This window comes from Cajanus cajan, chromosome 2 (genome assembly GCF_000230855.2).
Source record: "Cajanus cajan strain Asha chromosome 2, NIPB_CcT2T_4, whole genome shotgun sequence".
Taxonomy (NCBI): domain Eukaryota; kingdom Viridiplantae; phylum Streptophyta; class Magnoliopsida; order Fabales; family Fabaceae; genus Cajanus; species Cajanus cajan.
The window spans coordinates 13874164-13887303 of NC_138518.1; the positions used below are offsets into that span (position 1 = coordinate 13874164).

At 29.7% G+C, this 13140-nt stretch overlaps 1 protein-coding gene and 1 pseudogene across 1 annotated transcript; both read left to right on the plus strand.

The window, feature by feature from the left end:
- Positions 1–573: 573 nt before the first annotated feature.
- LOC145954743 (putative xyloglucan glycosyltransferase 12) lies at positions 574–12889 on the plus strand (annotated as a pseudogene).
- On the plus strand, positions 7829–11305 carry LOC145955254 (multiple organellar RNA editing factor 8, chloroplastic/mitochondrial-like). The gene is made up of 4 exons (XM_083069945.1): positions 7829–8727; positions 8824–9302; positions 9402–9467; positions 10613–11305. The coding sequence occupies exons 2-4, from the start codon at positions 9221–9223 to the stop codon at positions 10687–10689; spliced, it is 225 nt and encodes a 74-aa protein (XP_082926071.1). The 5' UTR covers positions 7829–8727; positions 8824–9220; the 3' UTR covers positions 10690–11305.
- Positions 12890–13140: the final 251 nt, after the last annotated feature.

The window sequence follows — 13140 nt, forward strand, 5'->3', positions numbered from 1 at the left end:
ATATTTAAAACTAAAATCTCATACATTATATTCTTTTTACGCCATCTCATATATGATAATTAAAACACATATTTTATATCTTCTTTTTTCACATGCCCTTTGTCGTATTTTTCTTATGAAAATTGTATTATTTTATTCATTCGACGTCTTACAATTATTATAATACCTTAAACATTTTACAATACTTTCTTAATATTATGTATGAATAAAATAAAATAGAAATATAAATTATTTAAGTATAAAACATATTTAATATTTTAAAGTATCAAATTACTTGAGAAGTAGCGTATAAAAATATATAAAAGGATATCCTAATCTTTCTTAATCATTGAAAACTGAATTTTAAAGTTAATAAGTTTTTGTAGGACAATAATAGCGTATAATTTTTAAAACGGAATTTAAGTAAATAGATATTAAAAAAAAATATTTCAAACCAAACACTTTTTTCTTTTGGTACATACAAACGAAAAAGTCTGGTATGACTTATTTCATTTTTAAATAACTCACTACTAGAAAAATACTATTCTACGTCACCATATTTACATCGGTTCCTTATAAAACGATGTAAAAAAAATGTGCGGTGACAATTTCGTAAATAACTTGAATAAATAAGAATATTTACATCGGTTATTGTAAAAAACAATGTAAATATAAACAATTCTACATCGGTTATATGAGTTGATCGATGTAGAAGAGGTAACTAAATTCTTCCTCTCCCTCGACCACTCAGTAGATGCGCGCTCACTCTCAAACCTAAAACGCTCTCAAAGTTAAAGTGCTCTTCTCCAAGTTCTCCCGTCGCGGCCGCCTCCCGGAGTCCCTCGCGCGCCGCTACTTTGCGCAGCTCGTCTCCGCGCTCCGCTTCTGCCGTCGAGATGAAGGTGAAGGAGGTTGGGAAGCTTCTCTAGACTCCCCCTCTACACTTCGCCTTTAGGGTTTTTAATTTCACGCGATCGCTCTCGTCCGCGCCGGGGAAGAGGTTCGCCGCGCTGGAGGGTCACGAAGAAGAGGACTTAATCATAAGCGAAAAGGAAGAGGCAAAAATGCCAAACAGCTCACATGGGTTCTCCTCCTCAAAGCGCACCGTGCCGCCGGCTTCTTGACCTCCCTCGCGCTGGCATTGTGGGGGCTCGTCTCCGCCGTCAAGCGTCGCGTGGCTGCCGGGAAAACCAACGCCGACACCGAAGGTGGCCGGGAGAACGAGAGCGCCACCGTGAAGACGCACTTCTATTCCTGCATCAAGCTCTTCCTCTTCCTCTCGTTTCCCTCTTGTGCTTCGAGGTCGCTGCGTACTTCAAAGGCTGGCATTTCGACGTCGCGACTCTTCAGTTGGAGTCTTTGCTTTGGGCACCCGGGTTTGGAGTTATGGTTTACTCGCGCTGGGTTTTGGTTCGCGTGGAGTACCTCGCTCCCCCTCTGCAGTTTCTAACCAATGCGTGTATTGTGTTGTTCCTTATCCAGAGTATGGATAGGCTTGTTCTGTGTTTGGGCTGTTTCTGGATTCGGTTTAAGAAGATCAAGCCTGTCCCCAAGGGTGAGGGTGTGGTAGATCTCGAATCCGTAGATAAGGGTTTTGGTTTTTTCCCAATGGTGCTCGTGCAGATCGCTATGTGCAATGAGAAAGAGGTAATAACTTATAACTGATAACTACTCTTTTTTTTTAGTTTAATTTGTTCCGATCTAATTTACGTTTTTGGTTTTTTAGGTTTACCAGCAGTCAATTACTGTGGTATGCAATTTGGATTGGCCCAAAGGGAAGTTGTTGATTCAGGTTTTGGATGACACTACTAGAAAAATTAATATTTGTGACGAATTTTGTGACGGAAAAAATAGCATCGCTAATAGTGACGCATTTTGTGAGGGAATTTTAAGTTTTGTGACGGACAAGAATTTATTGACTTTTGTGACGGATTTTGTGACGGAATATATTCCGTCTCTATAAATCCGTCACAAATTTCGTCACTGAATAAAAAAAAAAATATTTGTGACGGATTTTGTGACGAAAGAATTTTCGTCTCTAAAAATCCGTCACAAATTTCATCACTAAATAAAAAAAAATGTTTGTGACGGATTTTGTAACGGAATGAACTTCATCTCTAAAAAATCCGTCACAAATTTCGTCACTAAAATGAAAAAATTTAGTGACGGATTTTTCCCTCTCAAAATTCCGTCACAAATAGGTTAAAATATTTTGTGACAAATTGTTCCCTCTCAAAATATTAAATTTTATTTATGAAACTTTTATATTTAAGAATTATGCATAATTAAAGAAAATATGTTAATTTTTTTAAAAAAAATAATAAAATTAAAAATATTTTATTTCATTAAAGGACTGAAAAAATTATGAAATTCATTTAATTAAATAAAAAATTGTCAATTTTGAACATAAGAAACTAAGACATTCATTAAAAATATTTAAAAAAAAAACTTGTGAAAATAAAAAAAAAATATTAATTTAATTTTGGCTTAATTACATTTTTGATCCCTCAAGTATTGTAATTTGCAATTTTGATCCCTAAGATTTTAATTGGATAATTTTAGTCCCTAAAGAATTGTAATTGTGCAATTTTAGTTCTTTAATTTTTAATTGAACAATTTTAGTCCCTCAAATATCATAATTGTACAATTTGAATGTCTCCCATTAAAAATTTAATAATTTTAAAATTTTAATATATATATATATATATAAAATAATTTAAAATTATATAATTATTTGCTTATTTAAGTTGGCATATACTATAATTTTTATTAATGTAACAAATGATATATATTTAATATTACTAAATAAAAAAAATGTATATATTATTAATAATTTAATATTGCTAATAAATTAATATCAATAATATTTTTAGTATATTTATAGATAAACTCATATTTTGATAAATATAACTTAGTATATGTTAATATAATTTTACAAAAATATAAATATACTAGATAAGATATGTATATTTATAATTAATATACTTATAATTTTGTAAAAGTATATTAATATATAATAAGTTATATTTATCAAATTATGAGTTTATCTATAAATACACTAATAATATTATTGATATTAATTTATCAATGATATTATAAAAATAATAATATATAAATTTTATTTATTTAGTAATAATAAACAATTAAACTAATAGAAAATTCGGGATGTTACAATTTGATATATTAATGAAAATTATAATACACGTTGATTTGAATAGACAAATAATATAATTTTAAAATATTGTATATATATATATATATATATATGTATATATAGTAAAATTATGAAATTTTTAATGAGAGAGACTAAAATCACACAATTATGATATTTAATAGACTAAAATTGTTCAATTAAAAATTGAAGAACTAAAATTGCACAATTGCAATCTAAAATTACCCAATTAAAATCTTAGGGATCAAAATTGCACAATTGCAATACTTAAAAGATCAAAAATAGAATTAAGCATATAACTTTTTAGCTAAAAAAGTTAAAAATGAATGTGTAATTAGAAAAGTTTAAAATATTTATTTTTTAATTTAATAATTTAATTATAATATAATAAATTTTAAAAAAACTTATAAATTAAAGTAAAGAAATCAGAAGTGTCCATTTATTTTTCTAAGTTATTGATTTCTTATTTTTTAGTTTAGTTGTTTATTGAAAAATGTCTTTCTAATGTCATAATTTTATAATTTTAAAGTGTAAATTTTTAGTTAAAAAATTAAAAGTTTCTTATTTTATGTTAATAAAATAATATCTTTTAATTTTTTTATTTTTATGTTTAAAAACAAACTATAAATTAATGTAATTTAGATTTAAAAGTGACAAGGATAATTTACAAGTTTTTAATTATTTTTTTTAACTTTAATTGCTTCTAAATGAAGGAAAAAAAGTAAGAAAACAAGATATCTTGAAACCCTTCATTGAGTCATATCTAACAAATTATGAGAAACAATCCCACACTCTAGTGAATAAATTTTTATCAATACCATAGTACTTGACTCAACCATGGGTTTGACAGTAACACATGGTCGTTATGAATTCGATTAACAAGAACATGGAGAGGTTGGGAACCTTATATCGAAGATTTAATTCGAATGAAAATAGAAAGTACTACTACTGTGATGAATTAGAATGCATATTCGATAAACCCTAAACACTTTGATTTTGAAATGCAAGAATTGCTTTGCTTCATCCTCTTTCAACCGTCAATAATTTATCTGTTTTAATTATGTCTTATTTTTATTATAAAAACCAACAAAACTGTAAAATTGGATAACCAACAAAACTACTACATGGAGGTTATTTTTTAATAAAGTGGAGACCAAAACCTTTGTATTTCTTTTATCTTTAGTTAAGTTATAAATAAGTTTAAATTGATTTTTTTTAAAAATGAGTAAACATGATTTAGATTATAAAAAATGACTAAATGTAATAATTTATTGTAGATTTTATTTATAATTTTTTTTTTGGAAAAAACTCAAATGAAATCAAATTTCTAAATAAAATATTCAAAATAACATAAATTTAGTTATTTGAATTTTTGTAATTAAAAAACCATAAGAATTATATAAATTTCAAAATTCAAAATTAGGCTAATTTTAAAATTGAATTTATAATAAAATATGATTATATATTTAAATTTTTAAAAATGAATTTAGAAATTATTGAAACGATAATTTATATTTATGTTATTTTATATATAAAAAAATGAATTTGATAAATAGAAATATCTTAAATTTAGATTTTTAATAAGTTGAATATGTAATAACTCAAAATTGCTGGAAGCCGGAACGGGCCGTTTCAAAAGTGAAACGGGCCGTTCCAGAATAAGAAAAATGCTCAAAACTGGAGAAGCAGAACGGCCCGTTCTCATAACCAGCAGAACGGCCCGTTCTGCTTCTCCAATATAGGGCATTTTTGTTATTCCGGAACGCCCCGTTTCACTTTTAAAACGGCCCGTTCCGTCTACTGTTACGGAATAAATTTAAATTCAGTATAAAAATAATAATAAAATGATTATAAAAACTAAAATTAAATAACTTAGTTAAAAAATGACTATAATTAATAATTTAATGTAAAATTTGTTTAAAAATTTTTGAAAATAAATAATAAAATAAATCCTCCCTTTCGTCTTCTTCACTTTTTAGAAATGTGTTGACAAGATAATGGATAATATATTTATTTTTAGATAAAACTTAAATGCAATATTAAATGCTAGAGGGAACCGGCCAAGTTAACTATATATAGAGTATCATACAAAGAAGGAGAGTGACACTTAAGTATTCTTAATTAAGATTTATATTAAAGTTTATATTAATATTTTATTGTTGAATTTATTGTATTACCCTTTATCAAAATTTTCTGGTATTAAGTGCATTTATATATTTAGAGTTTTATAAATGTTACACTCAAAATGTGAGGAAATGTATTAAAAATTTTATATTGAATAATGATATAACTAAAATAAAGTATATATAAATAATAAAAATTCGTACATTACAAATCACTTATATATATATATATATATATATATATATATATATATATATATATATGATTAAGAAATAACTTATTTAAGATATATTATATAATAAGTTTTTATATAATAAGATCTTAATTATAATTAACATTAAACATTCAATGAATTCGAATAATGATATGTTTTAAGAAATAACTTCTTTAAGATCTTATATAATAATTTTTAGAGATTTAATGAATTGAGTAAAATTTATATTAAAGATAATATATAATTAAGATTTGTAAGTTATTGATTATAATACTTTTTAGTTACCGTATTTACCAAAAAATTATTTTTAATTAAAATATATTTTAGAATTTTAGTTAATTCATTATCATTCACTCACTTGATTAAAAAGTGATAAAATATAATTAAGTTTTAATTAATTTAATAAAATAAAAACTTTAAAATATATATCTAAAATCTGTAACAATTTCTTAAATACAAATATTTAATTAATTAATTTTAATATATACTAAATTTAATATTAGAAAATTTATAAATATTTTAGTTATAATTTTTATTATCTTTTGATTTAATATTGGATTTCTTTTGATGGTGAAAGATATTTACCTGGATTTGAGTTATGATTGTTATAATCTTTTGATTTAATATTGAATTTTATTTATTATAAAACATAATAAATAAAATCTAAAATCTAGAGCAATTTCTTTGATACAAATATGTAATTAATTTTAATATATAATAAATTTAATATCATAATATTTATGATAATTTTAGTTATGATTTATATAATATTTTGATTTAATATTAAATTTCTTTTGATTATAATATTTTAATATATTTTATTTAAAATATCAGTTAACATATTTTATTATATTTTCATTTTAATTTATTATAAAATAATTAGAATATTTAATTTAACATCATTAAAAAAATAATCATTATAAAATTTATTCTTTTTTAATTTAATTATTTATTATAATACTTTTTAGTTACCGTATTTACCAAAAAATTATTTTTAATTAAAATATATTTTAGAATTTTAGTTAATTCATTATCATTCACTTATTTTATTAAAAAGTGATCAAATATAATTTATTTTCAATTAATTTAATAAAATAAAAACTTTAAAATATATATTTAAAATCTGTAACAATTTCTTAAATACTAATATTTAATTAATTTTAATATAGACTAAATTTAATATTAGAAAATTTATTGTGATTTTATTATAATTTTTATTATGTTTTGATTTAATATTGGATTTATTTTGATTATAAAACATAGTAAATAAAATCTAAAATCTGTATCAATATCTTTGATAAAAATATTTAATTAATTTTTAGTTTCCCTCTAAAACCCTATAGGTGAAATTGGAGAAGATCAGCAGCGGTGTGCCTGTAGCCCATCCCTGACAGCGGATTGCCACTGCTTCACCTCTGGCTGGAACGCCACTACCTTCTCTACCCATTGGTACGACTCATTCACTATCTTTCCATCCCAGCCGACTTTCGTAGAACAAGACATTAGCAGTTAGCAGTTAGCAATGTGGAGAAAAATATTTGGGCACTCTAGGTGAAATTTGCTTCTTCAAAGGTAAAGTTAATAAAATTTCCCTAAAGCATAAACAATTCCACTTAATTAGAACTAATAAATGAATCCCTAAACATTGAGAGATCCTTGTGGAGAGAGTTAGCTATCAAATATAAAAATTAAAAATTAAAAATAAAATTTATAAAACTATAAGAAAAATAAAATAATAATCATGGATGAAGTATAAGAGATGAGTTAATAAAAATGAAAAATAAAATGTAGAAAAGATAAGATATTTTACACACTTTAGTTTTGGTTGTGGTAAGGAAGCAAGTATTTTTCTAGAAGCAAGAGTGTTTTATAAGTGAAAGCTGAAAGAAAAGCCTAACCCTAACCCCCTTCCTCTCCCGCTCCCTCTCCCTCTCCGCCAACGCTCCTCCCTCCCTCTCCGCCCTCTCCTTCCTCCGCCGCATCTCCCTCGCGGCCTCCCCCTCCCTCCGCTGCCTCCTCCTCCCCGCCACCCCCCTCCATCCGCGCCCTCTCCACACGCGCCACCACCTCCTCCCTCAACGACCCCAACCCCAACTGGTCCAACCGCCCCCCCAAGGAAACCATCCTCCTCGACGGCTGCGACTTCGAACACTGGCTCGTCGTCATGGAGAAGCCCGAAGGCGACCCCACCCGCGACGAAATCATCGATTCCTACAAACGCACACAACCTCTCGAGACAGCATCTCTCTCGCGACATTCAACACACTCTCGTAGGCTCTTCTAGTCATCCAAATCCACAAACGCCCAATCTCGAAGGAGCTCTCGCGAGTGGTGCACCAAATCCACAAACCTCTCCGAGGAGCTGTCTCGAAATGTGGTATTGGTCTTGCACGAGTTCTTCGCCAAAGGGAAAAGTAAAAGATTTGTAAGTTAACTTGCAAATTATTTTGGGATTTTTTTTTATAATTTCACCAGGTGCTGACATTTGCCCTAATTTGTTCTTGCACTCTAAGTTCTTGGCTTTCTTGAGGTAGCATATGTCATTTATATGTTTGCTTTTTTCGTTCTTCTTTCTTGAATCAGTGTAAAATGGAATGTACGACATACATTTGCTTGTTGATTCTGCAGTAGAAATAGAAGCTACCGATCTTATTTCCTTGATTGGTAATTTCTTGGAAAGAACTCACTTGTAAATTTTATGTTGATATTTTTCAAATTGGAATGGGGAGAACGAGGTGCTTGTTAATTAGATCTACCATGCCTTTAATAGCTTTCTCAGAAAATGGTTAACATCTTAATGGAGAAAAAAAATTCATAGATAATTTTTAGTGAAGTTGTATTGAAAGTTGACTCGTAAGTTTATCATCTCCGTTCCCACCCACCATACCAATTTGGTTATAAGAAAGTTTCATTTTCTCGAGCACACCCTGAAACACAAGCTATTTTTTGGGTTTGAACTTGAAATTTGCACAAAGCACTGACTCTCTATCTTGAGATGAAAATTAATTTAATCTGCGGAACAGGGGTGTAAAGTATTGGACACTTAACTGTATGGTTGAAAGGCCTAACTTTGCAAAAGCTTAAACTGTTAGTAGAACTTAGAAGGCTATGAATGATTCGTATTTAATATTTCTAACTAGCTGTTCCTGATGTTTCTTAATGGTTATTTTATTATGAATGTTTGTAGTCTATTATTGAGAAGGTGAGAAGAGGAGATTATCTTGGAAAGACTGTTCAGGTATGTTTAATCATTCTGATTCTGATTTCTCCTCTTTGAAGCTTTTGTAATTGTTGTTGGTGCCTTGATTTCATTTTGCTTTTCCTTTGTTTGTAGGTTGTTCCACACATTACAGATGCTATCCAAGAGTGGATAGAACGTGTTGCAAAGATACCAGTTGATGGGAAAGAAGGGTCAGCTGATGTTTGTGTTATTGAATTGGGTGGAACTATAGGTAAATAATACTCAGAGGAAACTTTTAATCAATACTAAGATAGAAATTGATTTTTAGTACTATTATTATAATTCAATTATCCATTCAAAATTTTTCGTATTTTAACTTTAAAAATCATGGGTTAGGTAGAAATAGAAAACTAAAAATTGAAAATGACTTCTATTTGGCTAATAGTGAGAGAACTGATGTAGAACCGATGTAAAATATGCATCTTGTGGGTTTTGGATTTTGATTATTTAGTGTGGTTGGTTTGGTTTTTGCAGTGAAGAGGAAGCCTGGATGAAGATATATTCTGTTTCGACTAGGCACTACTTTGCGTTTGGTGCGCTTGTGTCTGAAGAGCTTTCTTACAAGATTAAAGGTATATGTTGTTTTTTAGCTTTAAGTGTTTTGCATGTGTTTTGCATGTGTTTTGTGCTAGTGAGGGTTTATTCGGTTTGTGGTTTTTTTGGAAATGCAGAATTGCCGGGAGTTTGGTGGGTGGTTCCTGATTCTTATTTGAATGTCAAGGAGAAGGATTATGGAGGTAAAATTTCTTGTTATGTCACCGTGCTTTATTGTAGTTACCTTAGGGCCTAGTGGTGCCTCATATTTTGAAATTGACTTGTCTAAGATATTGAACCGCCAAGCTTATGATACTGCTATGAGAGACATCGATGATATTTTTTTGTGTGTGATTGACAGGAACAGGTATTGGCCATTAAATCTTTATCATGAGTGATTAAGTTTAAATTATAAAAATCATGTACTTTTTGGGATGATCATGTGACCTATTAATTTCAATCATCCATTTGTAGTTGTATGGTTAAAATTGGTTTCCCTTACTAGTCAAAATAACTTTTTCATTAGATACATCCTCACACAGTTTTCCTTTTTTCTATAGCTTCGAGTTGAGTATCATTGTAGTTTATTCTACAACTAGCAGTTGCATTATGTGCTTGTTTGTGATAGCATAAATTTAGAAAATTGCTTATTTTTCAAAGGTAACTTTAGGTACTTGGATGATTAATTCTTGGCCTTTATGCATATCAATTATCTAACGATCGAGTAACTATATTTGCAACATCTCTAAAAGTGAAACGTACACATAGTTAACTGTCAAGTTCAAATTTTTTAACATCTAGCAATTGGATTGGTACTTTTGTTGTGTTGGAAGCTCACCTATTAACCTAATTTGAACTCCAAGTTATTCTCTGGTTTGCTTTCAAGTACTATTGTCATTTCAAATGATTATTTATGCAAGAATTTAGAATGTTATAGCACTGCTAGCAGCTGTTTAACAAGATGGTGGCAGGATCAAGCAAATTCCTCGTCTCTTGGGACCTGGTCTCAACAAGGAAGGCACGTTTTATTGTTTTGGGTTTACGATTTTGATCCTCTTGGATGTTCTAGAGTGTACTTGGAGATTTGCTTGTTCTGATCAGTTCACATAATACATTGCTGTGTTCTTGTTAATTTCTGGTCACATTGCGCTATATTTTATTTACTTGGATGTTTTTAAACACTAACTACATAATTTTTTTAAGTGGCTTTGGTTATCCTTTTGAATAGGTTCTACTATCCCTTGCTTTTAATTTGATTCCCTGCTTTTTAGAATTGTTATATTTTGGGTTTCTGATTTCAATATTGCTTTAGCTGAACCTAATTCTGATATTTTGCACCACTTTGCAGGGAAGTTCCCAACACTTGTGACTCACCAAGAAACTCTCGAGTCAAAGGTTAATGAGAGTAAGGCTATTCCAGCTTAAGAAGGTGCTCTGCATGGGAGTAGCTGTGGGGAATGTTAGCATGGAGGAAAAACAAATCTTCCAAAATGTACAACTGAGTGTTAACTTCCTTGTCTCATTGAGTAAAAAACTCTATCTTAGATTAGCATACAGTTTTTTTAATGTGATAATGTACATAAATTTAAAAATTAGTTTATTATAATTTTGTATTATGTATTACTAAAAACTTTATTCTGCACTGTATTCGAATGGAAAAAAAATATATTTTAGTCAACAATTGTTCATGAATAGTCTTAGAATAAAATATAATATGTTGGACAATAGTAATGAGTTATTATATACAGTTGATTAATTGTACAAATTAAATACGCAAGATCTTGAATCAATAATTGTTCCATTAACATACTATAAACGCATTTTTCAATGATTGTTTGCATCTGATAGGATTATATAGCACACTTAGTTACTTGTTATTAAATTTCAGAAGACAAATGTTATTGTTTAGTCCAGAATAATAGGCTCTGGTAATCGATTACAAGACTTGGTAATCGATTACCAGAGAACCTTTTAATAAGTAAATTTCGAACATATGATTTTCATTGTCTGGTAATCGATTACATGTATAGGTAATCGATTACCAGACTCTTAAAAACAATGGTTTCCTCAAATTTAGTCATCAACAGTTAGTGAGGGATTCATCCCAGTTAGTGACGGATAAAATCCGTCGCAAATTGTGACAGATTCTACTTAATTAAAGTCATCACAGTTTGTGACGGATTCTACTTAATTAAAGTCATCATAGTTTGTGAAGGATTTAATCCCTCACAAATTGCGAGGGATTTTTATTAATTTCTAAACATTTATTATTAGAAATTAGTGACGGAAATTATACTGTTTGTGATGCCTTAATTCCGTCACTAATTGTGACGGAGAAAATAATCCGTCACTAAATATTTTGTGACGCCAAATTTTGTGACGGAATCATTTCCGTCACAAATTCCGTCACTAATTGATTTGTGACGGATTTTATCAAATTTAGTGACGGATTTGTTCCCTCTCTAATTTTAATTTTTCTAGTAGTGTGACTCGGATGACCCAACCACGTAGTTGTTGATAAAGGAGGAGGTTCAGAAATGGCAACAAGAGGGTGCCAACATTTTGTACCGTCATTGCATCATAAGAGATGGCTACAAAGCTGGGAATTTGAAATCCGCCATGAATTGTAGCTACGTCAGAGACTACGAGTTCGTTGCAATTTTTGATGCAGATTTCCAGCCTATGCCGGATTTCCTCAAGAAAATTGTTCCTCATTTTAAGGTGGGTGTCATTAATGATTCGCCGTCCAGTGTCGTTTGTAATTTATTATGAGTTATCATAACAAACTAAAAAGCTAAGGTTTTTCTCTTCTGTGATTGTCCTGTCGCTAGAACAACAATGCCATGGTAAAAGTGGTTGTTTGTTTGTTTGACTTGTGATTGGTGATGATGCAGGATAATGAGGAACTGGGGCTTGTTCAGGCGAGGTGGTCTTTTGGGAACAAGGATGAGAACCTGTTAACGAGGTTGCAGAACATTAACCTGGCTTTTCATTTTGAGGTGGAGCAGCAAGTGAATGGAAGATATCCTCTTAAATGTCAAAAAGTCCTTATTTTTGGGTTTTTCTATGTTTTCCTAATTTGAATAATGCTTTTCTGTTTTTCTTTTGCAAGAGATGTTGGTGTATGATTGTAAATTCTTTTGATGTGCTTTCGGATTTGTGTGAATATGAAAGTATAGTAACCCTCCTCTTTTATGTTATTAAGTCTTGAATTTGTGTTTTGTGTTGCTTGATGTGGATACGATATAGAAAGCTCCTCGTTCACTGTGTGGGATTATGCTCAAGGTACGATGAAGATCTTTGCCTCCTTAAGTTGTTTTCACTTTACTTTGAAACATCCTTTCTGTTTGGTGATGTTATTATTTGCTGAATATGCTTAAAATTCATTCTGGATTTTTCTTTTTCTGCCTGAATTGTTCTCTTGCAATTTTGAGCCAATAGAATAGTGTGTTGCTTGTACTCCTCTTGTTAGCATCGATAGTTTAAAGCTTGTAGTGTGAGGACTGACTATATTTAGATTTTCATTGTTATCATTCAACAAAAGACCAACTACCTTATCTCACTAGTGAGGTCAGTTATGAGATCTCTTTTAACAAATTCCAATCTGTCATGAGTGATCTGTGTATAGGATTTTGTCAAGTTTTTGATTGGTTGTCAAAGGCCAAACACAACCCTCCTGCTTTACTTGGGCTTGGATTGGTTTAGAAGAGATCATGGATTACTAAAGTGTTAGGAGCTCAATTAACAGAGAAGGTAAAAAAAGAATCTGTGTTAACTAAGGATCTGTTTGGTTTAAGTCAATTAACAGTCAAGTTAGACAAAGGAACTTTTAAAAAAATTTACGTGTATAGGTTGATTTTAACTTCTGCAAGAAGT

Bases quoted from the DNA above. Each gene is read 5' to 3' on its own strand.
- LOC145955254 (XM_083069945.1), top strand. From the start codon at position 9,221: ATGAAGATATATTCTGTTTCGACTAGGCACTACTTTGCGTTTGGTGCG. The intron at 9,303-9,401 runs GTATATGTTGTT...TTGGAAATGCAG, and splicing joins GCTTTCTTACAAGATTAAAG to AATTGCCGGGAGTTTGGTGG. The intron at 9,468-10,612 runs GTAAAATTTCTT...ACCACTTTGCAG, and splicing joins CAAGGAGAAGGATTATGGAG to GGAAGTTCCCAACACTTGTG.